Raw genomic sequence first — 27,444 nt, 5'->3', positions numbered from 1 at the left:
TACTGGGTCAGACAAAAGGGTCCATCAAGCCCAGCATCCTGTTTCCAATAGTGGCCAATCCAGGTTACAAGTACCTGGCAAGTACCCAAACACTAAGTAGATCCCTTGCTACTAATGCCAGGAATAGCAGTGGCTATTCCCTAAGTCAACTTGATTAAGAACAGTTAATGGACTTTTCTAAGAACTTATCCAAAGCTTTTTTAAACCCAGCTACACTAATTGCACTAACCACATCCCCTGGCAACAAATTCCAGAGCTTAATTGTGCATTGAGTGAAAAATAATTTTCTCAGTTTTAAAAGTGCCCCATGTCATCCAAAAGAGTAAATAACCGATTCACATTTACCCATTCTAGACCCCTCATGATTTTAAAGACCTGTATTCTATCCCCCCTCAGCCTTCTCTTCTCCAAGCTGAACAGCCCTAACCTCTTTAGCTTTTCCTCATAGAGGAGCTGTTCCATCCCTTTTATCATTTAGGTCGCCTTCTCTGTACCTTCTCCAGTGCAACTATATCTTTTTTGAGATGCGGTGATCAGAATTGTACACAGTACTCAAGATATGGTCTCACCATGGAGCGATTATAGAGGCATTATGACATTTTCCATTTTATTCACCATTCCCTTCCTAATAATTCCTAACATTCTGTTTGCTTTTTTGACTGCCGCAGCACACTGAGCCAATGATTTCAATGTATTATCCTCTATGACGCCTAGATGTTTTTCCTGGGTGGTAGCTCCTAATATGGAACCTAACATCGTGTAACTACGGCATGGGTTATTTTTCCCTATATGCATCACCTTGACTTGTCCATATTAAATTTCATCTGCCATTTGGATGCCCAATCTTCCAGTCTCGCGAGGTCTTCTGCAATTTATCACAATCCACTTGTGATTTAACTACTCTGAATAATTTTGTATGATCTGCAAATTTGATAACCTCACTCATCATATTCCTTTCCAGATCATTTATAAATATATTGAAAAGCATCGGTCCAAGTACAGATCTCTGAGGCACTCCACTGTTTACCCTTTTCCACTGAGAAAATTGACCATTTAATCCTACTCTCTGTTTCCTGTCTTTTAATTAGTTTGTAATCCATGAAAGGACATCGCCTCCAATCCCATGACACTTTAATTTTCTTAGAAGCCACTCAAAAGGGACTTTGTCAAACATCTTCTGAAAATCCAAATACACTACATCTACTGGTTCAACTTTATCCTTTGTGGCGCACACCCTCTACAATAACCTTATTAGGACTTTGGTGAGAAGTATTGACCAGTCAGTTGTCATGGCTCTGGTGCTGGTCAGCAGTGGTGGATACAGCTTCTAAAGCATTCTGGAGCAAGCTCCTATTCTGGGGGAAACATCTGTTAGGGGAAGACCTCGAGAAGCTGGCAAGGAATTTAGGGGAGACTAAGCCCCAGAAATTGCAAATGATAGACCATGGGGGATATTGCATGTGGATCCAAATAAGTCAAGAATCAGGGACGTGAAGTGTTACCATCCAGGCAGAGGTTCTTCAGCTTTGCATAATTGCTTCAACAAAGCTCAGTCCTTTCAAAGTGGAAAGAAAACACCCAGGGACAGAGGTGTGAGAAGCACCAGAGATTCCCAGAAATCCCATTGAGGATTGGAAGTTCACTACTTATAGGTGGAATGGCTATCCAACTTTTATAGAAAGTGGACCAGTGGTCCTGAGCATTATATGGAACAATTGTGCGGTAGTTTTCCTTCCCCACTGCAGATGCCTTCATGATTTCCCCCTGTCATATGCCACAAAAATAGCAGTGGTAAGTTCCTCTCTGACCATCTCATACAATTGGCAGTAGTGGTGCCAGAACCAAAGTGAAGTGGCTATAAGGAACATATTCTATTGACTTTGTAGCACCCAAGAAGGAAGGCACTTTCCATCCCATTCTAGATCTGAAGCAAGTCAATGGGTCACTTTGGGTCCCTCCATATCCACAAGCAAATGCTTCACGTGGTGGTTATGGAGGTAAGGCAGGAAAATTCTTCATATCTTTGGATTTTACAGAGGTTTATCTCCACATACCTATTGGGTTAGACCACCAGAGGTATCTCAGGTTGACAATGCTGGGAAGTCACTTCCAGTTTCAAGCACTTCCCTTTGGCTTAACTAAAGCTCTGCAAACCTTCCTGAAGGTAGTGGTGGTGGTAGTGGCTGTGGTACTTCACGAGGATAATATTCTTGTTCATTCTTATCTTGAGTGGCTGTTTTGAATGAATATGGAGGAGGAGAGTCAAGCCAGGTATCTACAGCCTGAATGGTTCAGCTCCTTTAGGACTAGGATGGATGATAAACTTTGCCATCCCAGACCTTGGAAAATCTGAGAGGGCACTCTCAATATGTGGATGGGGAAAGTGTTCATGGCAGTGGAAAGGATTTCTAAGATCTGTGCTCAGATCCAAAATTGGTTGGAGAAGCGGACTCTCAGGGCCTGGGATTATTTTCAGGTACTGGGGTCCATGGCAGCAACTTTGGACCTGTTCCTATAGGCTGGAGTATATATGAGTCTATTGCAAAGGTTTCTTCTTTCATACTGAAGGGCTAAGTCAGGATTTCGAGGTGAGGCTACTGCATCAGGGCAAAGCCAGGCACAGCTTAGTCTGCTAACTCTCAGAGTGGAACCTGAAGATGGGTGTGAACTTGGAATCACAATCTTGGTTCATAGTGACTACAGATGTCAGTCTGAGTGGCTGGAGAGCACATTCTCAGGAGCAGATGGCACAAAGACTTTGGAATATCACAGAGGTGAGGTGCTCGATCAACCATTTGGAGATGAAGACCATAGGGAATGTCTTATGGGAGTTCTTGCCAATAAGAACATAAGAAGTGCCATGCTCAGTCAAACCAAGGCCCATCAAGCCCAGCATTCTGTTTCTGACAATGGCCAGTCCGCATCCCAAGTACCCAGAAGATCCCCAATGGTTGATCTGTTTCTTGTATTTCACTCCCGGGAATAAGCACTGATTTTACCAAGTCTACCTGGCTAATAATCATTTATGGATTTTTCTTTCAGGAACTTGTCCAAACCTCTTTTGAATCCCACTATGTTAGTTGACTTGATTACGTCTTCCAGCTACAGAATCCATAGCTTGATTGTGCGCCGAGTGAAAAAATACTTACTACAATTTGTTTAAATTTGCCACTTGCTAGTTTCATGGAGTGTCTCCTAGTCCTAGTGTTGTTTGAAAGGGTAAATAACTGTTCCTGATAATTCAGCATTGTCTGAATTATCAGAAAGGCTGCTCACCATGTAAAATTATTGCAGTAATTTTGTTATGGGTTTGACAATTGCTTGGTCTTGTTTGTAAGTATACTATTCTTAACATAAGGCATGGGGGTAACCTGCACGGAGCAGCAGTTACTATCCTTAACAAACACATGGGATGGAGCAGCAATTACTGCTCTTGGTGGACATTTAGTGGTAGCCTATATGGAGCAGCAGTTGCTGCCTTGGGAAGTTTGCTGGATGGACCATTTGGTCTTTTTCTGCCAACAATACAATATTACTATGTTACCTATTCCATCCAATTCATGATTTTATAAATTTCAATCACATCCCTTCTCAGTCATCTTTTTTCCAAGCCAAAAAGCCTAGAGGAGCTTTTCCATACTCTTTTTTGCCTTTTCTATGTCTGCAATGTCTTTTTTTCAGGTGGGGAGACCAGAACTGCACACAATATTCAAGGTGTAGTTGCACCATCGATGTATGCAAAGGTAATATGGTATTCTCAGTTTTGTTCTTTATTCTTTTCCAAATAATTCCTAACATTTTAATTGTTGCTGCACACTTGAGTCAAAGATTTCAAGGTATTGTCCACAAGGACTTTTTTCTGGGTAGTAACTCCTAACACGGAACCCAGCATCATGTACCTGTAGTTGGGAATATTTTTCCCTCTGTGCATTTCTTTGCACTTGTCCACATTAAATTGCATCTGCCATTTAGAAGTTCAGTCTCCTAGTCTTACAAGGTCCTCCTGCAGTTCTTCCCAATCTGCTGCTTTTTTAACGACATGAAACAATTTTATGTCATCTATAGATTTGGTCAACTGACTCAGTTGTTCCTTTCTGTAGATCATTTATGAATATGCTAAATAGCACAGGTCCCAATACAGACCCCTGGGGCACTCCACTAACAACCTTACTCCATTTGGAAAACTCACCATATAGTCCAATCCTTTGTTTCCTGTCTTTTAGTCAGAAACCAATCCACAATAGGATACTACCTCTGATCCTATGATCTCCCAATTTCCTGAAGAGTTTCTTATGAGGGATTTTGTCAAATGCCTTCCAAAAAACCCTTCCCAGAACAATTCTATAAAACCACATAATTGAACCTCCTATAACTACTAACATCATAAATCTCATATTCCAAAAATGCTGAGCTCCTACTCGTCAATGGCCCGAGGAAAGGCAGTACACATTATTTTGGATAAAGCCACAGAGATGGCATATGTGAACCAACAGGAAGGCTCCAAGAGGCTTCAGGTAGCCCTGAAAGTGGGTCCCATGCTCAGGTGGGAAGCGAATCATTTGAAATCATTGTTTTCCACAGCTTACATAATGGAAATGGTGAATGTTCATGTGGATCATCTGAGTTGCCACATGTGGGGACGTGGAAGCAGGCAGGCTTGGCCTTGGCATTAATTGTGGACAGGTGGGGCAAACCAATGATGGGCCTCTTAGCTATTCAGAGGCATGCAGGGTCCTTAGGTTTCTCAGCCATGGCTTCCCTCAATGGCTAATTCATGTCCTTCTGCTCTAGCCATTAGGAAGAGTTCTTCAGAAATTTGGAGCTCATCTGGTTCGGGTAGTCCTGGTGGCTCCGGATTGGCCCAGGTGGCCTTAATACACAGATCTGACGAGGCTAAGGGTTGGAGAACCCTTGAGATTCCTGCAAGCTAAAGGTCTCTTGCTCCAGGGTCTAATTTGCTTAGAGGATCCAGCTCCATGTTTTCTTTCCACATGGCTATTGACGGGAGAAAGCTGTGGAACTGGGGTTAGAGGACGTTATATCCACCCTGATAAACAGGCACACGATAAGTCCACTGCCTTGGCTTATGTCAAGGTATGGAAGGTGTTTGAGGCATGCTGTGCCAGGAGAGGGGTTCTGTTGATCCTGTCCTTTTTTTTAAAATGGGTTGCAGAAAGGATTGGCATTGAATTCCCTCAAGGTACAAGTATTGGCAATTGCCTGTTTCAAGGGTCAGATTCAAGAAATGTTTCTATCATCTCTTCTGGATATTTTGTGTTTCCCAAAAGGATTAAGGCATCTGTTTGATTCTTCATGCTCTTTGGGCTGCTCCATTCGAACCCACTAGGGGTGATCTAAACAAGGATCTTACGCTTATGTTCATTTTTCCTCATTGTGATCTGCTCAGAGAAGCATTTTGGAGTTTCAGGCCCTGTTGTGTAGTCTTTTTTTTTTTTTTAAATCTAAGGTGGTGTCTCCATTTCATACTAGTCAAATAGTCTCCTTGCTATCCTTCAAGATGATAATTTGCCCCCTAGACATGAATAAGAGTTTACTGTTGTACATAAAGGTCACAAGTGCCTTCAGGAGGTTGGATTGCTGTTTATTCTCTTTGTTGGCCAAAGAGAGGTGAAACTTCTTCAAAGGCTATGATAACTCAGTGGGTCAAGTAGGCTATAGGCTCTTCCTATATCTCAAAGGGCCTGGCAGTTTCTAGGGAACTCGGAGTGTATTTGACCAGAGCTGTAGTGGTTTCCTGGGCAGAACCATTTGATCCCATTGGAGGAGATATGTAAGGCAGCAACTTGGGCCTCCTTGCACTCCTTTTCTAAGATTTCCATTTAGACATTTGTGCTAGGGAGGCTATAGCCTTTGGTGTGAGCATCTTAAGAACTCACTAGAATTCCATTTATGTAGGGGTTGCTTGAGTACCTCCCATGCATCTGGACTAGTCTGGCGGGACGATAAGAAAGGAACTACTTGGTCTTAACCTTCTAATTTTCTTTCCTTGAGTTCAAGATCAGTCCAGGATCCCCACTTGGGTTGTTATTCAACTTGTTTTCAGAGTTTTTTTTTAAGTTAAGTGGTTTTGGATTTCTGGAGTTTATTGTATGATTTTAGACCTCTTTGTTGCTGTGAGGTTCAGTGTCATGTTCATTGTGGAGAATACCACCTTAGATTAAACAAAAAAAAAAAGACTACACAACAGGACTCATTGCTTTGATACAGAAATACTGGTCAGCTGCAAGTAGCATGGATCCTATATAGAATGATGTCAGCAAACTAGTTCATCTCTTTCTTAATCTGCTGGTAGGAGAGAAAAACTGGTCTGGTAGGACTCAAGGATAGAAAATTAGCTGTTAGAACCTTATTTTTCCATGCTCACTGTTGTAAGCAAGGTATAGGCTAATGTTTCTTATTAACAGCCCATGAAATAAATAAGAAACTGCTGCTGTCAAATGCATCAAAGGCATTTAGTAACTAAACACATATATGGTGAGAATATGGAAACTATTCATGCTGTAGGTGGTCCCTAGACCATTCTGCTCAGATTCAATGGGATGCTGCAAAACTGCCATTGTGAATCTGATGTTTGTATGACTTGAGAGTTTATCGATTGCATATACGCTTGCCATTACTGGTTTCAGTAGAGATGCTCCCTATCTGGTGAGGATAAATTCCTTAGCCCTCTGATTCTCAAAAGATATAGTTTACATGTGTGTGTTATATATGCTATACAGAGTAGTGTGATTGTTGAAGTGAAGCTGAGCTGATCTGGGCTGTGTGGATTGAAGATATTCAGCATACTTGGGGGATAGTCGGGGTTAGACAGTTATAAAGCATGAAAATGTTGACTTTGCCAAAGAACAAGTGGTTTGGAGGAGAGAAGGTAGGAAATGTGTGTGTATGGTATATCTGTCTGTATGTTCACATACACTGAGGAAAACAGCCCATAACACCCCACTATGTAAATGTTTTTCTTTGGACCCTACTGATTAGCAACTTTGTGCTCTTTAATTTCTACAGAAACCTTTCACGTGAGTGGTATCATGTACTGTTGGCTCGCAGTATTTCAGGCCTGCAGAAGAGGTATTGCCTAAGGCATCATCTTCTGGTTTTATGTTACAAGCTGCGTACATTTTAATTTGTAAAGGTTTTCTCTTGTTAGTGGGGACAGTGACCCAGCAGTGTGCAAGGTGGTAGAGTTCAATAATGAAGACTCAATGTTGGTTTTCATCTGATCATTTTCCTACTGCATGGCCATTACTTAGAGACAGCGATGTGACTATGACAGAAACATGTGGTCCACTCTACTGATTTCCCAAGATATGGGGATGGGGGGGGGGGGGGGGGGGGGGTGTGAATGCCTGAGAAGCTCTTACCCTCCAAACTCCATGCCATCCTAGAGTGTCTGGGCACGATTTTCACATTCCCATCCCCAACATCTAAAGTGACAAGGCCAAGACTGAACTGCAGTGGGGGAGTAAAGGAAGCATAAAGGGCCTGGGTGGCACGCTTGTATGAAGTTGCACTGGCAAAGCAGGAAGTCATGCCATGACCCCTGTGTCCATGGCACTGTAATGGGAGATCATGCTACTTACAGTTCAACCATGCTAATTCCATACACCTCATTCCTAGCTACTGCCCTCTAAGAAAAAGGGCCATACCCCAACACAAAGTGTCTGCTCCTGAATGTTTAGGTATAATAGGGGTTTTTTTTCCCCCCCTTAATCTTAAGAAAGGTAAGAATCACACCAGTATTTGAACACACTTAAAAAAAACCAACAACAAAAAAAGAGTGAATTTTTAAAAAGTCAGGATTTGTTGAGAGCTGTTGCCTGATGCTCTTGTTGCTACAAAATGGCTTTTCTGAGCCAATTCCTGGGTTACCAGGCTGCTGCGACCAGAGAGAATGGGTTTTCCATTTATACACAGCTTATTGGATACATAAGTGCACATGGTTTTAATTTCTAAGTAACATCGGTTTGACTTCTACCTCAATAATGTGTTCAAACTGTTCAAGATCTAAAAACATGCTGGGTGTGGGTTTTGCTCTGTACAGTCTGCATGGGTGAGAGAGACTTTAGACTGAAAAAAAACAAAACATAACTGGGTTGCAAGAAGCTGTTTTGGGGGAAGGAAAAAAAGACTGGAAAGGGAAGGATGTGTCCTAGAAAGCTCTCCAGCTTATCACACTGCTCAACTGGCTGAATGTTTCTCAATTTCTTATTGTGGGCTATAGCTGGTGCTGGAGGTTCATCTTTCAGTAATAGTAGGAGGGCCTGGCTTTGTGCGGTCCTTGTGTCTGATGCCTGCTCTTACAGCAGAAGGGCCATTCCTGAGAGCACCTTTTAGCTTAGTAAGCTAATATTGATAGACTAGGCAGTGGTTTGTATAGCTGCAGGCTTATATTGTCTTCGGCATGTTAAGATTTGTGCTCTGTCTTAATTTGAAAGGCAATGACTGTTGCATGAAGCCCTTTAGTAACGTGAAGGTTTTGGCTGATCTGGTTTTATGTATATAATAATTTTTTTTTTTCTTCAAGAAGCTGCAGCTAATGACAGAATGAGGTTTCCATCTCCATAGTTGATGGCCAGGTATTGGAGGAAGATTAAGCATGGCAATTAGCTGGGAGATTAAAGTGCTTGTGTAAGCCTGCACTTCCCGAGCCAGAGATTCAGGCACTGTGTATTAAAGTGATTCAGCCCATTGTGCCCCATGATGTGTCAGCGAGGCTGAATGATGTGATCTGTCCACGAGGGGACAGAGGAGGTGAGAGCATTTCTGGAAATGGCGGGAGAGCATATGTAACTGACTGGATGTTTTAGAATGTGGATTGAAATACAATTGTATGTCTTCCTCTCTACCTGTACATATTGTCAACTAAAAGTGGGTAGATTTTGCAAACAAACTGTCCTTACTTGATGCGAAAGGAAAAGCAGAATGAATTGAGAATGCCAACATTGCTAGTTCCAAGGTCTATGTAAAGATCACGTATAAAAGCCTCTTGCTTCAAGGGGAGCTCACCGGCCCCAGCGGATGCCACCGTGCTGCCTGCTCAGTCCATTCAGCTTCTTCACAGTCCTTCAGGCTTCAGTTAAGCTTAGAATTACAAGTACACCTTCAACTAGAATCCACCCCTATGAATAAAATGCGTGTGTGTGCACTGGAAGGGACACTGGGCTTGATTTTAGATTGTCCATTGTCTGACTGACCCGTGTTTGCCTCTCCTGAACTACCCAAACTAAAAAAAAAAACAACCCACCCCTGTGGGGGAAGAAGAGTGGAAGATGTGTTTACCCAGAACACCCTGGGGGCAGTAGGCCACAGACAGACTGGAATAGCTCCAGCTGATATGTTGGGAAAGGTTAATTGATGCTTTTATAGAGTTGGAATGGTGGCTGCAGTGGGGAGCAGTGCTTGGCTTTCACTGGGAATCTTTCCTCCTGTTCAGCTGTTTTTCACATTTGCAGGACTAGTGCTGCCTTACCTCCAGTCTAAAATGTTAACATGTTCACTGCACTAGCATTAACGACATTCTCCATCAAGAAAAGGGGAAACATTCTCTCCAAGGCTCCAGCCTCAGGTTGACGTTTTCAGAATTAACTGCTGCTTTCTAGCTTTTTTTTTTTCCTGGAATCTCCAAGCCAAGCAAGAGGCCTTGAGCAAAATTCTTGAACTTTGGAAATGCTCACAAATTATCCTAGAAACTGGGGAAACAAACACTGCAGTCACCAAAGCAAACCTTCAAAGGTAAACAAAACCACTTGGTAATGCTAGGAGTGGCTATTACTGGGAATACTCCCTATGGAATGTTTCCTTGTGCTTTTTATTTCACACTGTCAATGCTTACTTACGTAAAGCTTCCAAAGCTTTGTCCCCTCATAATCTCAGCACTGTGCAGAGAGAGCAGGAGATGGGTTTAATACCTTCTCCAGCGATGGCAGAGGCAGGTCATCCATGCCAAGAATGCTGGGTTCTGCCCTTCTTCTTTACCTGCCAAGAATGGATGCGTCCTAAGCCTGGGACTAGCCACTGTATTTTTCCAGCCCACCTTTGCTTCTGGACTTCTGCAGAAGATAAAGGGGGGAAACGGGATGCAAATGCATGGAGTGGTGATCTTATTCCCCGATTTGTGACTCTTCCCTCTCTGATCAGCATGTTGGATAGGGGCAGGGAGAGGGGAGTGAGGAGTTGGGGTCACGAGTGGGGGGAGGGCGGGGTCTCTGTCAGTAATTGTCCTTGGGCCACGGTCGGTTCCGCTGCCAGTTCCTGTCGTTGTGGTTCTGTTCTGAGTCTCGCTCAAGTAGCCGGTCCTGGGAATCGTGCCCATTGGTACTGTGGAGCCCGCTGTTGTGATGCCTGTGTGGCTGGTACAGGTCTTGATAGGCATCAGGGTACTCGTCTTCTAAGTGGCGAGAACTTCGCTGGGAGGAGACAGTCCATGTCTTACGAGACGTCTCACTGGCTTCGTCTGATTGCATCAAGCTGTCTCGTTCCAGCGGGGAGTGCTCACTGACTCTGTCTCCCATTAACTGCTGGTTCTGTTAGTGGAAGCACAAAGAGAAGGGTACAAGAATAGTTTATCATCTCATTTATCACAGCTCTGCTTTTTAACTCTTGGAAAGAACAGGAGTGGATTCTGAAATGTATCAATGTGTGAGCAGAAGCTACTTAAACAGAGCTCTCTCAATGCATTTTAATTGCAAAAATTAGAGTGCTGTAGAATCAAGACAAGTAGGGAGCTGTGGTTGGTACCTGCAACCCTGGAATGGTGGAGGGTGGTGTCATTAGGCTCTGTCCAACGGGTGGGTGCAAAGGATGGTGTGTTGCCCGCCAGTAAACCTCCATGTACTCAGCCAGGTGCTCACAGGCATCCTCTAGCTGGTTCTCATCCAGGATAACATCAAACATTTCCTGGAAGAGAATGAGAATACCATACAGGGTGTGACCCACAAGTCCAGGACATAAAAGGGGGTAAGACTCCTGAGCTAAGAAGAAAGGGATGTTATAGCCCTGTGTTAGGGAGTGAGGGGATAAGACTCCTGCATGAAGGAGAGAGACGAGGTGGGAATCTGAAGCTGGGGCAAGTGGGGATTTGTGTTTTCTACTCACTGGAGGGCATTGCACGAGTTTATCTGCTGCCATCATCTGAACATTGAGATGTTTAACCTGGGACTTTCCTCGGGATTTAATTAGCCTCTGCAATACCTGTAAGAAAAATGCACAGAAGTAACCCATGAATATCTCAAAGCTTATGCAAACTCTCAGCAAGCTCTCTGCACTGACCTCATGGCACTAATGCCCAGCCCTATGCAGACTCACTGCTCCAATTCCCAGCCCTGCACCAATCCCTCCCCCCCCCCCCCACCTGCCAACAGCTCCGTACACACAGCCATTGCACAACTACCAGGTTTGCATAGACCCTATGGCACCAGAATCCAGCTCTGCAGCAACCTCATGCATCAGCTCCCAGCCTTACAGACAGGTTCTAGCTTACAGCCTTGTACAATCTCCACAGCTCCAGCCTTTAGCCCAGCACCACCACCAAAGCCTCAGTCCTGCATAATACCATAAAATGAAATTCTACCACCTTGCACACTGCTGGGTCACTGTCCCCACTAACAAGAGAAAACCTTTACAAATTAAAATGTATGCAGCTTGTAACATAAAACTATTGGTGGTAGGGTTTGGGTGTTCTCCTTTGCTCACCTTTGGCGAAGATACCTTAACATACACAATGATTGGTGCCAGGGAGGTTTTAGCCAACTGGGCTGGATGGTTGATTGTGTCAGCGTCCAGAATCACCAGCTGGAGCGTCTTTGCCAACTCAAAGATCCTTTCAATTTCACTTTGTACTTCAGCTGTGGAAGGATTAAAATAAGTAGGTGGTTAGGATGGCATTCACTTTTCTCAAAGTATGGTTGGAGTAGCCTTTAGAACGGCCTTCGGTCTTAGTTAAATGGCCAGCATGGGCAAATCTGAAACACAATCGCAGCTAGAATAACCAACAATTGTGCTGTCTTCTCAGCTGTGCCATGCCAGTATGCCGGAAACTCACCAATGCTGGATCGGGTAGTGGAGCGCTCAATGATGGCCCGCTTGCCTGGGTTATTAAGGACCGAACGTTTGGCTAGAGAAAGGTCAGCCGTTACCCGGGTGATAGAAATCCTGAGAAAAACAAACAGTCAAAGAAATGGCACTGGAAATGAAGCCAGTCAGCCGCACCTCCCCTCCCTAACTCATCCTGGATTCGTTTGCTAGAATCGAGTCTCGCGTTTTGGAAATCTGGAAATTCTACTGGTCAAGCTTCCATATACCGGACTACTGTTGTCCTTGGCAGTGATGCTCCTTAATTATGGAGCAGATATAAGGACAGAGATCAAGGTATAATTATGTTACTGTACAATTGTAGATAAGAGAATTGTTTTTGGTTATTCTGTTTGTTTTTTTTGTCTTGCAGCTTAGTTGTTACTAAACCATCACAGAGGGTTTTCAGTTAGCTGCAGCAAAACTAAATTGGGAACTTTGGGGCCATGCAAATAGCTGGTGATTTTTCTTTATAGCAGGGCTTCCCCCAAACCTGTCCTGGGGACCCCAGAGCCAGTTGGGTTTTAAGGATATCCACAATGAATATGCATGAGATTAATGTACGTGCCATGGAGACTCAGCACATGCAAATTAATCCCCTGCATATTCATTGTGGATATCCTGAAAACCCGCCTGGCTGTGGGCTCCCCAGGACAGGTTTGGGAAGCACAGCTTTATATTGCCGATAGTAGGGGTGGCCAACTCAGGTCTTCGAGAGCCACAAACAGACCAGGTTCTCTGGATATCCACAATTAATATTAATTAAATAGATTTGCATGCACACTGCCTCCATTGCATGCAAATCTCATCCATATTCATTGTAGATATCCTGAAAACCTGGCCTGTTTGTGATTCTCAAGGACCTGAGTTGGCCACCCCTGTATTATAGGATGGTAGCATACACCCACAGATCACTTGGCATTATCTGCCCACAGATGATTCAGCATTACCCACCTATGGTAAATCCATTATCATGCAAACAGGGTGGCCCAACACCATATACTTACAGGGACCCTGGTACCCTCTATCCATGGGAGACCTGACATAATCCACCCTCAGGAGATCTACATTCATTCACTCAGAAATGGTCCAGTAGTACCTGCATTACAGATGACCTGGCACTATCATCCGAGGATGTTGTGCCTGTGGTGTGCTCATAGGCCTAACTTAAAGCTTTCTATAGCGAGGTGATGCACTACAATAAAATAAATTTGGTAGAGCTGTGTCATTTGTTTAGGAATATTCTTGAGAGTCCCCATGACTGGATGATTGGCATGGGTTTGTGGGGGGTAAAACACGAATGAGATTCTCTTCATGCTATGCGCCCAAGGCTGATGCCATAACAAAAGAGCTCGGGGTGCCAGAACCTGGACTGACAGGTGGGAGCACTACTGCGAGCGCAGAGGGGAGCAGGGGATGGGGCAAAACTGAAGTGAGAAAGTGGTAGTAACCCCTGCCTCCTGCGCAGAAAAGGGCTAGCCAGCGAGATTCAGGCATGAGGCAGGAGAATGCTTAGAAAAGAGTAGGAAAGGAGCATGCAAAAGAAAGTCAGAGACAGATGATGACATCTCCCATAGTGGGGGAGTCTTGCAGGAAAAGGGCTTCTGAAAGCAGGAAAGTCTGAAAAAGAGAGAACAAGAGTTCCCTGTACGTACCCAGATCAGTCCAGACTCCTGGGTTTATGCATCCCTGCCAGCAGATGGAGAGAGAGAAAGTTTTACTGACACTGCTGCATAATCCCTGGTGCCACCTGCAGTTCCTCGGTATTTCTCTGTCTCCAGCAGATGGTGGATGGTGCAAAACCTGCAGTTCTGCAGTTTGGAGAGTACTTTAGTTTTTTGAGCCTTCCTCCCGGGGGGGGGGGGGGTTTGGGTCCTGGTGGATCCTTCCCTGTCTGGTTGAGGTGGATGAGCTCGGGGGTCAGTGACCCTTGTGTATGCTTCTCCATTGTTCCGTGGGGTATAAATCTGGTGGTCAGATCCCTTCCCTTCATGAGGCTGCTAAGGTGGCTGTAGGTCAGGGCAGCTGGGTTTTGTCAGTGTACCTCTTCTTTTTGAAACAGGCTGATCCTCCTGTAGTGCTGGACAGCTTTGTCTTCCATGCTGAGGGAGTTTTTTGTGTCAGATTTATTAAAGTTAAAAAAAAAAAAAAAAGTAGTTAGATTCTGGAGCCAGAGGGGCTGAGGTATGACGTGGGAGGCCTGAGAGCTCTAAGTGATGCTCTTTTCTCTGTTGAGGTCGTCGGTAAGGGGATTTCCCGCTGTAGTGTTATAGTGCACAGCTCAGTGTGCTGCGCCTGAGCTGCTTGGGACTTGGTGCTGCTTGTGTTTTGGGGGGAGAAGGGCTGTCAGAGGGCTTGGTGGAGACTAAACGTTGTAGGAGGGCGTACAAGCCCTCCCGCAGTGGCTATCTCTGCACGCTGGATTTCAGAGCGGATCAGGTCCTCTTTTTCCGTCTGTGCAGGAACGGCAGCCATTTTGAATTAGCATGTGGTACTGATGGGGGGGGGGGGGATTCTCCCCTGAGGCTTTCCTCGGTCTGCGTGAGCTCCGGGGAGGAGCAGGGGAGGATAGATGAGGTAGTTGCCTATGCCTGGCCCCTCTCTGGCTGGGTCCCATCAGTTACCTGCTGCTCCTTGGCCTTTTTCAGCTGGTTTTATCTTGCTTCTACATGAAATGTATTTAGCTTAACAGGCAGGGTTGGGGACTCAGCCTTATCCTCCTGTGGGTCTGGGCTTGGGTTCTAGTCCTGGGCAGAAGCGGAAGAAAAGAGGCCTTTCATGGTTCAGCGCTTACTGGGTCCTGCTCCAGCTGGCGAGGACTCGGATGAGTTAGTCACATCAGAGGGAGCTTCCGGAGATCCAGAGGCTTTAATGTTGCAGGACTAGGGGGTTGATCTGTACATGGCCGGCACGGTTCTAGGGGACGATCTGGAAGAAGTTCTAAGGGGGATGACCCCAAGGTGGTCCAATTGTTCCATAGGGAGGAATTAGGTCCTTTGATTCCTCAGGTCCTAGAGGAGCTTGGGCTGAAGATTCCCCAAGAAGGCTTGGACATGGAAGGGGCGGACCCGGTTCTGGATGGGCTTAGGGGTCCCACGAGAGCCTTCCCCTATCATAAGTCAGTAAAGAAACTGGTGGATTGGGAGTGGGGAGCTCCCGACACTAGCTTAAGAGGGGGGAGGGTGATGGGAAAGCTTTATCCTTTGCCTGAGCAGATGTTGGAGCTGTTTGCCCTTCCATAGGTGGATGCTGCGGTGTCGGCGGTCACAAAAAAGATGACTATCCCGGTTGCGGGTTCCACGGCTTTGAAGGATGTGCAGGATCGAAAGCTGGAGATTCACCTTGAGGATTTTTGAGGTGTTGGCCCAGGGGCTTGCAAGCAGCCATCTGCTCCAGTTTCATGCAAAGACCTTGTCTGCATTGGGTGCAGTAACTTCAGGATGTACAGGCGAAGTCTGGTGTCAAGGCAGATAAAGCTGAGCGTTTAGAGGCAATGGTGGCCTACATTGTGGATGCCTTGTATATCTTGGTGAGAATTTTGTCTTGCATTATGGGATCCACAGTGTCAGCCAGATAGTTGTTATGGCTGCGTAACTGGTTGGCGGATGTGTCATCTAAGGGATGCCTTTTGTTTGGAAAGCACCTGGAGCAGTTGATGAAAGATCTGGGAGAGAATAAGGTGCATAAGTTGCCAGAGGACAAGCCTAAGGGCAGGCAGTTCTTTCAGACTCGGTTGCATTTTCAGGACATTAGGGGGTCTCGTCCTGTAAGAGGAGACCCAGCTTTACAGAAACAGTTTGCTCCTTGAGGTCAGTCCTGGAGACAGTCCTTTCGAGGAGGCAGGAGGCCCTTCAGAACTTCCACAGGAGGTGGAGCTACAGGGGCTAAATCCTCCCAATGAGGTGAGGCAGGTCCACTCTGTCGTTCCCTGTATAGGGGGGTCACCTAGCACGGTTTTATGGGGAGTGGGCGAAAATCACTCAGGATCAATGGATCCTCAGTGTTGTAAGAGATGGTTACGCATTAGAATTTGCTCAGCCCATTCACAACTTGTTTCTGGTCTCCCCCAGCAGGTTGCTGGGAAAGTGACAGATGGTGCGAGAGACAGACTGGTTGCAGAGGTTAGGGGCAGTGATTCCAGTTCCCCAGGGCGAAGGAAAGTATTTCATTTACTTTGTCATTCCAAAGAAGGAAGGCACTTTCCGCCCGATTCTGGACTTGAAGCGAGTAAATGTGGCAGTAGGTTCTAGATGGAGACCCTGAGGTCGGTAATTGCAGCAGTGCGCAAGGAAGAGTTTCTGGCTTCTTTGGATCTGACGGAGGCGTACCTGCATATTCCCATTCGCCCGGATGACCAGCGGTTTCTGTGGATCATGGTGCTGGGACAGCATTTCCAGTTTCAGGCTCTTCCTTTTGGGTTGGCCATGGCACCACACACATTCACCAAGGTAATGGTGGTGATTATGGCATTATGGCGCGAGGGAGTGCTGGTGCACCCTTACTTGGATGATGGCTCATCAGGGCAAAGTTGGAGGACGGTTGTTGAAGTTCAGTGCAGAAAGTGATAAATACTCTGGAATCTTTAGGCTGGGTGGTGAATTTAGCAAAGAGCCACCTGGTTCCGTCTCAGACCCTTGAGTATTTGGGAGCTCGGTTCAAGACATGGAAAGGAAAGGTGTTTCTGACGGAAGAGCAAGTTTGCAAGTTGTAAAGTCAAATCCGGCACTTGTTGGAGTTACAGGTACCCAGAGTCTAGGATTATTTTCAGGTTCTGGGCTTGATAGCTTCAACACTGGGGTTGGTGCCATGGGCCTTTGCACATATGAAACCACTGCAGAGAGCATTGTTAGCACAATGGAATCCACTCTTGGAGGAATTTCATCTTCACTTGTCTCTCAAGGGTTATGCACGGGACAGTCTGTCTTGGTAGCAGCTAATGTCTAATCTAGTTTGTGATGATGAACTGGAGGTCCCAGATTGGGTAATTCTCACTATTGATACCAGTCTCTCTGGATAGGGAGCAGTATATCAGTGGCAGTCGGCCCAGGGCACTTGGTCCGCAATGGAAGCCTCTTAGTCTATCAATCAGTTAGAGACCAGAGCAGTGAGGTTAGCATTACTTGCATTTCTACCTTTGATACAAGGCCAGTTTGTGAGGGTCTTGTCAGACAATAGCCTACATCAATCGGCAGCGAGGAACCAAAAGATTCGAGTGGTGACCCAGGAGCTAATCCGTTGGGCAGAGCAACACTTGGAGTAGATAGCAGCTTCACACATCGTAAGGGTCAAAAACGTCCAAGCGGATTTTCTAAGTCGCAGTTTACTAGATCTGGGGGAGTGGGAGCTGTCCAAGACAGTGATGCAGCTCATCCGTGAGAGGTGGGGCTGTCCCCATGTGGATCTAATGGTGACTCATCTCAATGTGAAAGTGGCTCAGTTTTACAGTCAAAGACGAGAGTATGGGGCCAAGGGAGCCGACACTCTGGTGCTACCCTGACCTCGGGAGGTTCTGCTTTACGTATTTCCCCTTTGGCCTCTGGTAGGCAAGGTGTTGCGTCAAATAGAGAGACACCCAAGCGAAGTGGCGTTGGTAGCCCCGGAGTTGCCATGTCAGCCATGGTTCGCGAATCTGGTCAACTTAGCAGAGGATGGGCCATTAAGCTTCAGTCATCTTTCAGGCCTTCTTCATCAGGGCACCATATTTTCAGAGCAGGCCGCTAGTTTTTGTCTAGCGGCTTGGCTTTTAAGAGGCGGTGTTTGAGATGCAGAGGATATCCAGAGCCGGTCATTGCTACTCTTCTTCAGTCTAGACAGACATCTACTTCGTTGTCGTATGTGAGGGTCTGGAAGGTTTTTGAGTCCTGATGTATAGCTAATGGGAATGCAGACCTTATGTTCTTCAATATCTCAGGTTTTATCCTTTCTTCAGGAAGGTTTGGTCAAGGGCTTGGCTTTCAGCTCTCTTAGGGCCCAGGTAGCAGCTCTTGCTTGCCTGCGAGGTAAAGTAGAAGGTTGCACGCTGTCTTCTCATCCTGATGTGGTTAGATTTCTTTGTGGAGCTAAGAATTTGCATCCTCCATGGAGGAGAGTTTGTCCATATTGGAATCTTAATCTTGTTCTCAGAGGTTTGTGTGAGGTGCCTTTTGAACCTCTCCGGAGAGCGATGCTTAAGGATTTGACCCTAAAGGTGGTTTTTCTAGTGGCCATTTGCTCAGCTAGGAGAGTTTCTGAGTTGCAGGCTTTGTCTTGCCTTGATCCATTTCTACAGATTTCAGACTCAGGAGTGTCCTTATGGATGGTACCCTCATTTTTACCGAAGACGATATCGTTTCATGTGCATTAGACGGTGGAGCTTCCGGCCTTTCCAGAGTTGGATTCTTCCATGCCTCATGCACGGGAGCTTAAACTTTTGGATGTCCGCAGGGCTTTGCTGAGATATCTCAAGGTAACAAATGATTTTAGGAAGTCTACCCATCATTTTGATTTATGTAGTGGTTCGAAGAAAGGTTCCCAGGCTTCCAAGGCTACCATTGTGCGGTGGCTCGAGGCTATTGGGTCGACATACATTCTCAAGCGGGGTCAGGTGCCTGAAGGTTTGAGAGCGCACTTAATGTGTTCTCAGGTGGCATCATGGAGAGAGGCTCAGTTGCTTTTGCTGCAGGAAATTTGTAGGGCGGCGACTTTGGAAGTCACTGCATACCTTTGCAAGGCATTATTCTCTGGATTGGGGGATCCGGAGACTTGCGTCACTTGGCAAGAGTGTCTTGCAAATGGGACTCTCCAGGTCCCACCCTAAGTAGTGAGCTTTGGTACATCCCAGGAGTCTGGACTGATCCGGGTACATACAAGGAAAGGAAAATAGGTTCTTACCTGCTAATTTTCGTTCCTGTATTACCATGGATCAGCCCAGAACCTGCCCAATCTGTGGAGGTGGAGAGTCATCTGCTCAGCTGAAGTTTATTAATAAAGAATACAGTTTTTTCATGGTATGGAATACAGGCTTGTTGTAAAAGTTTTTCTAAATTTGTTAAGTTCATTGATGTTGTTACAAATTTTTTTGTGCTTGGGTACAGGTCAATACTGAGGAACTGTAGCTGGCACCAGTAAAACTTTCTCTGTTTCCATCTGCTGCCAGGAGTCTGGACTGATCTGTGGTACTACAGGAACGAAAATTAGCAGGTAAGAACCAATTTTCCTATGGAGCGCCTCCCATGCCTGAGGATCAATGTCCAGGCCGCCAGCACCCGAGACCAGGAGGATGGGATCATCTCACCTGCCATCGAATCTGTGCTTCAGGAAGTCAAAGAGAGCTTTCTGCATCATGTCAGTCACCTGAGGGAGAGGAGGAGAGAGGGAAAGGAGGAAAGACATGGAAACATGACAGCATGAGAAACAATGCCAAGGCAAGGAGGTAGGGAGGAAAAGCCACGAAGGCAGTTGTAAGTTCTTGGGTTTGAATGCACATTGCATGGACAGACTCACAGAGGGCAGGGTAAATTATTGCTCAGGAAGTGTTGGCTGCGCATCAGAGCAAAGGGAAAAGATAATAATAGATGTAATGAGTATAACAGATTATATTTGTCTCATACGGGATTGTATTATATTGTTGCTCCTGGCACTTGAAAAAATGGGTTCATTACGGTTAATACTATTTTAAATGAATCTTGAAACTTGTTTATTCTATGGTATGATCATCGAGTCGAAACTCCAATTAACTAGCACCTCTCTAATACCTTGTCAGTGGATTAATGAAAAAACAGGCCTAGACTTTGTGATGTTTTATAATATGATAGTAATCGGAGGGGGGGGGGGGGGGGGGAAGGTGGGGAATTCAAGAGGGGATGGAAGGAATTGTATTTAAGGCAAGTTTTGTCATGCCTGTTATACCATCTAATTGTTGTGTTATATCTATACTTGTCTTAATAAAAAATATTAGAAAAAAAAAGGAAGTGTTGGCTGTGCAAAAGCTGCCCAATGATAGCAAGCTCACCATCCATGGGGACAAAAAGAGCAGAAAGAGGGAAACCTGTACTGGTGACTCCTCACAATCTCCTCTTTTAAATGAGGCACAAAATTCAGAAACCTAGAAACAGGAGTCGCCTTCTCTCATCCCTTCTTCTCTATGAGGAATATGTGGTTTTCAAAGGTTAAAAATGTGGTCTGCTGATCAATGGTTTAGGATTGAAAGAACAGCCACAATGATATTCCTGTTCCACTCCTGGGAGGCTGGGCTGGGCTGCCCCCCCCCCCCCCGGGCAGAGGGACGAATAGTCCAATGCTGGGAGGGGTGACCAGGACTCTGTGAACATTGAAAGCAAATGTAGCTTTCCTAGCCGAGCAGCCCAGTTTTAAGGTAGGTCAGGCACAATGAATTCCCTTTTCCTGTAGGGGTGGGGGCAATCACTGATACTTCTGCCCTTTTCTACTATGAAAATCCACTGACCAAGCAACATTAGAGATGGCAAGTGAAGAAGGTCTGTTAAATCTGAAATAAGCAAGATAACTACAATCTGCTTTTTAGGCACATTTGAAACCTGTGAAGGGAGTCCGTTGGACTGTTAGATGACGGAGGGGTTAAAGGGAAGATAAGGCCATTGCAGAAAGACTAAATGAATTCTTTGATTCTGTGTTTATTAATGAGGATGTTGGGGAGATACCAGTTCCAGAGATGGTTTTCAAGGGTGATGAGTCAGACGAACTGAACCAAATCACTGTGAACCTGGAAGATGTAGTAGGCCAGAATGACAAACTAAAGAGTAGCAAATCACCTGGACTGGATGGTATACATCCTAGGGTACTGAAGGAACTCAAACATGAAATTTCTGATCTATTAGTTAAATTTTGTAACCTATCATTAAAATTATCTATTGTACCTGAAGACTGGAGAGTTGCCAATGTAACCCCAATATTTAAAAAGGGCTCCAGGGGTGATCCGGGAAACTATAGACCAGTGAGCCTGACTTCAGTGCCAGGAAAAATAGTAGAAACTATTCTCAAGATCAAAATCATAGAGCATATAGAAAGTCATGGTTTAATGGAACACAGTCAACATGGGTTTACCCAAGGGAAGTCTTGCCTATCAAACCTGCTTCATTTTTTTGAAGGGGTTAATAAACGTGGATAAATTTGAACTGGTAGATGTAGTGTATTTGGATTTACAGAAGGCATTTGATAAAGTCCCTCATGAGAGGCTTCTAACAAAACTAAAAAGTCATGGGATAGGAGGCGATGTCCTTTTGTGGATTACAAACTGGTTAAAAGACAGGAAACAGAGAGCAGGATTAAATAGTCAATTTTCTCAGTGGAAAAGGGTAAAATGTGGAGTGCCTCAGGGATCTGTACTTGGACCGCTGCTTTTCAATACATTTATAAATGATCTGGAAAAGAATACGACGAGAGAGGTTATCAAATTTGCGGATGATACAAAATTATTCAGAGTAGTTAAATCACAAGAGGATTGTGATACATTACAGGAGGACCTTGCAAGACTGGAAGATTGGGCATCCTAATGGCAGATGAAATTTAATGTGGACAAGTGCAAGGTGTTGCATATAGGGAAAAATAACCTTTGCTGTAGTTACACGATGTTAGGTTCCATATTAGGAGCCTACCACCCAGGAAAAAGATCTAGGCATCCTAGTGGATAATACTTTAAAATTGTCGGCTCAGTGCGCTGCAGCAGTCAAAAAAGCAAACAGAATGTTAGGAATTATTAGGAAGGAAATGGTTAATAAAACGGAAAATGTCATAATGCCTTTGTATTGCTCCATGGTGAGACCGCACCTTGAATACTGTGTACAATTCTGGTCACCGCATCTCAAAAAAGATATAGCAATGGAGAAGGTACAGAGAAGGGCAACCAAAATGATAAAGGGGATGGAACAGCTCCCCTATGAGGAAAGGCTGAAGAGGTTAGGGCTGTTCAGTTTGGAGAAGAGACAGCTGAGGGGGGCTATGATAGAGATCTTTAAGATCATGAGAGGTCTTGAACGAATAGATGTGAATCGGTTATTTACACTTTCGGATAATAGAAGGACTAGGGGGCATTCCATGAAGTTAGCAAGTAGCACATTTAAGACTAATCGGAGAAAATTCTTTTTCATTCAACTCACAATAAAGCTCTGGAATTTGTTGCCAGAGGATGTGGTTAGGGCAGTTAGTGTAGCTGGGTTCAAAAAAGGTTTGGATAAGTTCTTGGAGGAGAAGTCCATTAATGGCTATTAATCAAGTTTACTTAGGGAATAGCCACTGCTATTAATTGTATCTGTAGCATGGGATCTTCTTGGTGTTTGGGTACTTGCCAGGTTCTTGTGACCTGGTTTGGCCTCTGTTGGAAACAGGATGCTGGGCTTGATGGACCCTTGGTCTGACCGAGCATGGCAATTTCTTATGTTCTTATGTATCAAGGGATTTTCTTTAAGATGGACACAGAATGGGGAAAAAAAATGCCTTGATAAAGTCTCTTATGCTAACGTCTTGTTAGGCATCTGCTCTCGCCCTCTGGTACAGATGGCTGGTTGCAGCAAGACTTGATATGCTTGACTAGCTGGTCCATGTTCCCAAAGATCCCAGGGCTACCTGGCACTTACTCAGAGGTGGGCCAAAGTCCAGGAGACTCCAATGAGAAGTGGAAAGGTGGGGAGGGAGGGCTACATGTTTAACATTTTCCCTGATTAAGGTAAAATGTATCATGGAATTGTAGATAACATAGTAAGCAGGTTATGAGCCAATGAGCGCTGTGAGCAAAAGGTCAGCTTCAACATTTTTCTCTTTGATGAGAAATGGGTTGGGAGCAAAGGGTTTCACTGCAGAACACGGCCGGGAATATTGGGTGCGGTTTTACACTTCAGACACCCAAAGTTCATTTGTTTACATGCATGCATTGTCTCCAGAGCATGAAGGATAGCCACAACGCCTTAATACCTCATATCCTTTCAGGGAAGGTCCCACCAGCACCACAGGCCTCATCGAGGGAACCACATCGTAGGGTGGAATGTGTTCTGCCTGTTGGAGAAAAGCAGACATCTTCGTCTCAGTAAATGGTATAGGGCAGGATTGGAAAATGTAGCATTTGCATTAACTGAAGGTGCACGGGTGCCATGAATCTGTCACGTGCACTAGAACTGCATGGGGGCACGTCTGCAAGAAAAACAAAATTCGGAATGTGAAGAGTGCAAGACCAGATCCAGCCCCCTTCCTACAAGGAGGTTCAGGAAACACCCAGCACTGAAAAGGCTCAGAGCTTGCAGATCTGATACTGCTGTGCAGCTCCCATGAAGAACTTTCTGTTCTGGTGCCTGCTGAGGATTCCATGTGGGGAGAAAACTAAGGCTGAACACGCTATGTAGGGAGGCAGGCTCAAGCTGCCGTCCTCTGATGAAGCAGTATGAACACTGAGGCTCGAGTCCTCTCGGACCTGTGAAGAAGTCATAGCCAGGGTTATGTACACAATCTGGAGGAGACAGGAAATGCCAGACCTAATAAGCCCTGGAGGCTGCACTTCCCTCCCTCCTCGGGGGAGAGGTGGATGAGTGCCACCGACAGCACGATAAGAGAAATCCTATTTACTGATTGAAATGATTTACATCCAAATGATAAACTACATTTTCTGAAGAACTGTGCAAGGATGAAAGAATTGACAATAGATTTTTCAGTGTCTTCAAAGGCCTCAGAGAAAAATAACAAATTGTCATAAAACCACAAGGCAAAAACTCATTGAAATCAATGTACAAAGAGTGGCCTTCAAACAACAACAAACAAAAATATAGCTCACCTGTTTTTGCTTCTGTTTAGCTTTTGGGAAAAAAATAAGAAATGTAGGTTTGTAAACAATACATTAAAATCAAGTGATTCATAACTGCAGATGAAAAAGAGAGCATCTGAGAGCCTCCCGGCCAGATATCAAAGGTTCTTCAGACTGGGACCTAGTCATGCCCATGTAATACTTCTGGTACGCTCGCAGGGTGTCACCACCACATGATTAAAATCAGATGAGACTGTACAGTAAAAGGAGAACAAACCACAGCTGCTGTTTCTGCAAGCTACAGCACTGACTTATTTCAAGGGTACTGTGATGCCCTTCCTCTAGCCTCAAAAGACAGGCTATCTACTCCTACATTGTCTTTTTTTTTTTTGGCCTTTCTGTCGTGATTTGTCTACGCTTAGTGTCAGTTTCAGGTTTTGAAAAAGTGCCCCTGGCGGAAGGAAATCATAAGCTGTCTGCTTTTGATGAGTCATGCCACTGACTATACATGACCAAAAGCTGGATAATCACTACCTCCCCGACTCTAAAGCTTTGCCGCAGCCTATCCAGTGGAAGTTGGTACAGTCTCAAGTAACCCTTTCTTTATTATCCTGCGCTTTAGATGGATGTTTTCTGTTAGGTTTCATACTACTATGTAATGTATTACTGGAGGATGAGTAGCTAGAGGAAGGAGGATGTTGGTAGCTGAATGATGATTTAAAATAAGCCCAACAGCTATTCCAGAATATTGAGGGACTGTAGGGGAGAGCCACCATCCTCCCAGGACAAGCAGGATGGTAGTCCTCACATAGGGCTCCATCGATGATGTCACCCTTATCACAGAACACTTTTGCCAAAGTTTCTAGAACCTTGACTGGCACACTGAGCATGCCTAGCATGGCATTAACCCTGCATCCGGCAGAGGTCCCCCTTCAGTCTCTTTTTTTCCGCGCAGCAGTTGCCTCGCAGTTCTTAGGAGCTCTTTGAGAATTTCTCACAATTATTTCCTCACGGAACTTTATCCTCAAAATTTAAACAATTTTTCCCCGTCCCGGGGACCCCCATCAACCGCCAACCTTCCCGGCAGTGTTCTTATCGGTGCCAGACAACCACCGACCGCATGCTGCCCCTTTTTTCTAAATGGTGACTGGATTTCAGAAGTGCCCCGAGTGTCCAAGGACTATGTCTATTATGGACCCTCATGACGTCTGCGTCTTATGCTTAGGGCCTTCCCACGATATCCAATGGTGCACTAGTTGTGCCCAAATGAACCCAAAAGGCTGCCACGCCCACCTGGAGAAGATGGAGCACCTGTTCGTCTCCAAGCGCTCGTCTTCATCGACTCCAGCCAAAAGCACACAGAGTCGGAAGGTTTCTTCATCCTCGACTCCTTCTCCATCGACGTCTCAACACCGAGACACCGGTGACAGGCTGTCATCGGCATCGTCCCGCTCAAAAGCTTCAACATCCTCATCTTCAGTGCCGGAGAAGGACCAGGCCAAGCATCGTGAAAAGCACTGTCACCGGACCGATGCGAATCCTCATCCGGTGCCGGCACTGACAAGCCATCAGCATTGACCTCGGCTGCGCCGCCGTCCAAGAAGTCCTGGGGAGAGGAGCCCCCATCCTCCTCTGGACCCGGCGACACCGAGGCGTTCTCCATCTGCAATGGTGCCAGGTGCCGAGACTCCACAAGTTCCTGTGGACCCTCCAGCAATGCCTACTTAGCCTCCAACCCCGGCCACTGTGTTTCCAACACCAGCCTTCTGGGAGGAATTGGACCGGATAGTCCAAGAGGCAGTCCTTCAGGGCCTTCGGGGGTTTCAGTCACCGCCGGTGCTGACTCCCATACCGACGCCTGATCCGGTGCCTACTATCTTGAATCCAGTCCTCGAATGATTGGACACCCTGATCGGTGCACTTCCATTGGTGTCCGTTCCTTTCGGACCAGCGGCACCTCAGCAACCATCGATCCCTCCTCCGGCATAGATCCCAATTCCTCTATCTTCGGATGATGAAGAACCAGATCGTGCTTCTTCTCTTCTCCGGGAGCCGCCGATGCCAGAGCCGATGCCTGGTCCATCGGGTTTGCTTGTACCCCGACATCCATCAAACACCAATGCCATCGGTACCACCACCACCATCCTCGGTGCCGCCTCCTCCTCTATCTCAGTGCCTCCACATTTTCCATCGGTGCCACCTCCTCATCCAGCTGGACTTGGACTTCTGCATCCATCGGAAGACCCGCAAGGTGGAGGAGACCCACCATACGACCCTTGGGGTGATGATTCCTCTGAATCTCAAGAATCTGAAGACCGTCTGTCAGAGCCTTCACCCCCGGAAGAAAGACGCCGCTCCCCTGTGGAGGACCTATCATTTGCCAACTTTATAAAGAAGATGTCTGAAACCATGCCCTTTAAATTGCAAAAAGAGGAGGATGCCAGGCATAAAATGCTGGAAATGCTTCAATTCGTGGATGCCCCCAAAGAGGTAATGGCAATTCCGGTCCATGAAGTTCTACTTGACCTCTTACACCATACCTGGGAACACCCTGGAACAGTGCCACCAGTCAACAGGAAAACCGACGATACATATCTGGTTCAGTCAGCTCCAGGTTTTCAAAAGAGCCAACTACCCCACCACTCCGTAGTGGTGGAATCTGCCCAGAAAAAGGCTAAGAGATCCCGGCCTCACTCTTCTGCCCCTCCTGGCAAAGAGCAGAAGTCCTTGGACACCTTCGGCCGAAGATTTTTCCAGGGATCTATGCTTATGGCACGTATAGCAGCCTACCAGCTATACATAACGCAATACACCAGAAATCTCTGGAAACAAGTCCAAGACTTCACTGAGACCCTGCCTGAAGAATTCCAGTCTACCATCCTCCAGAAGGGACTCGATGCTGGGAAACATGAGGTCAGAGCAGCGTTTATATCTTAGACACTGCCTCCAGAGTATCAGTGGCAGGAATAAGCGCCAGGCGCTGGGCATGGCTTAAACCCTCTGACTTATGCCAGGAAGTCCAGGACAGGTTAGCAGATCTTCCATGCACAGGGGACAATTTGGTGACAAAATTCAAGAGGCAGTAGCGCAACTCAAGGACCACCACGAAACCTTGCACCAAATGTCCACTGTCCCCTCGGACTTCTCGTCTACCACCAAGAGAACATTTCGATGAGAACCTAGAAGACTAACTTATAAACCATGCAGGTATTACCCTCTTCCATCCCGGGCTAGACCGACCAGACCCTCTCACAGAGGCCAGCTGCATCAGCACAGGCCCCCAAAAGCCCAACCAGCTCTTCAGATTGGTCCTGCATCGGGGTTTTGACTTGCATCTAGAACCACCTTTCCTGTCGGAGGCCGCCTGTGTCATTTTGCCAACAATTGGTGCACAATCACCACAGACCAATGGGTCCTTTCTATAGTAGCCCATGGTTACCATCGGTGGTCGGTTGGACTCCACCACGTCCAGCGTGGAGTCTAACCGACCACATTCCACTTCTCGAGGCAGAACTCTCAATCCTCCTACAGTCCCCGACTGCAGCGAGGAAAAGGGTTCTACTCTTGATATTTTCTGATTTGAAAAAAGTCAGGCGGCATACATCCTATAT

General features: G+C 45.8%; 1 protein-coding gene across 3 annotated transcripts in view; it reads right to left on the bottom strand.

Moving 5' to 3' along the window:
- Nucleotides 1–5,382: 5,382 nt before the first annotated feature.
- CACNB3 (calcium voltage-gated channel auxiliary subunit beta 3) overlaps nucleotides 5,383–27,444 on the bottom strand; it is a 122,657-nt gene continuing 100,595 nt past the window's right edge. For all 3 annotated transcript variants that reach the window (XM_029594629.1, XM_029594628.1, XM_029594630.1), the window contains exons 6-13: nucleotides 23,864–23,883; nucleotides 23,014–23,094; nucleotides 19,364–19,422; nucleotides 12,062–12,171; nucleotides 11,713–11,864; nucleotides 11,116–11,211; nucleotides 10,759–10,917; nucleotides 5,383–10,544 (exon numbers count right to left, since the gene is read on the bottom strand). In XM_029594629.1, the coding sequence (XP_029450489.1) occupies nucleotides 10,230–10,544; nucleotides 10,759–10,917; nucleotides 11,116–11,211; nucleotides 11,713–11,864; nucleotides 12,062–12,171; nucleotides 19,364–19,422; nucleotides 23,014–23,094; nucleotides 23,864–23,883 (992 nt within the window). In that variant the 3' untranslated portion in view covers nucleotides 5,383–10,229. The remainder of the gene's footprint in view (nucleotides 10,545–10,758; nucleotides 10,918–11,115; nucleotides 11,212–11,712; nucleotides 11,865–12,061; nucleotides 12,172–19,363; nucleotides 19,423–23,013; nucleotides 23,095–23,863; nucleotides 23,884–27,444) is intronic.

This window comes from Rhinatrema bivittatum, chromosome 3 (genome assembly GCF_901001135.1).
Source record: "Rhinatrema bivittatum chromosome 3, aRhiBiv1.1, whole genome shotgun sequence".
Lineage (NCBI taxonomy): Eukaryota > Metazoa > Chordata > Amphibia > Gymnophiona > Rhinatrematidae > Rhinatrema > Rhinatrema bivittatum.
Note: the sequence above shows the minus strand (reverse complement) of the source record. Positions and strands in the feature narration are given on the sequence as shown.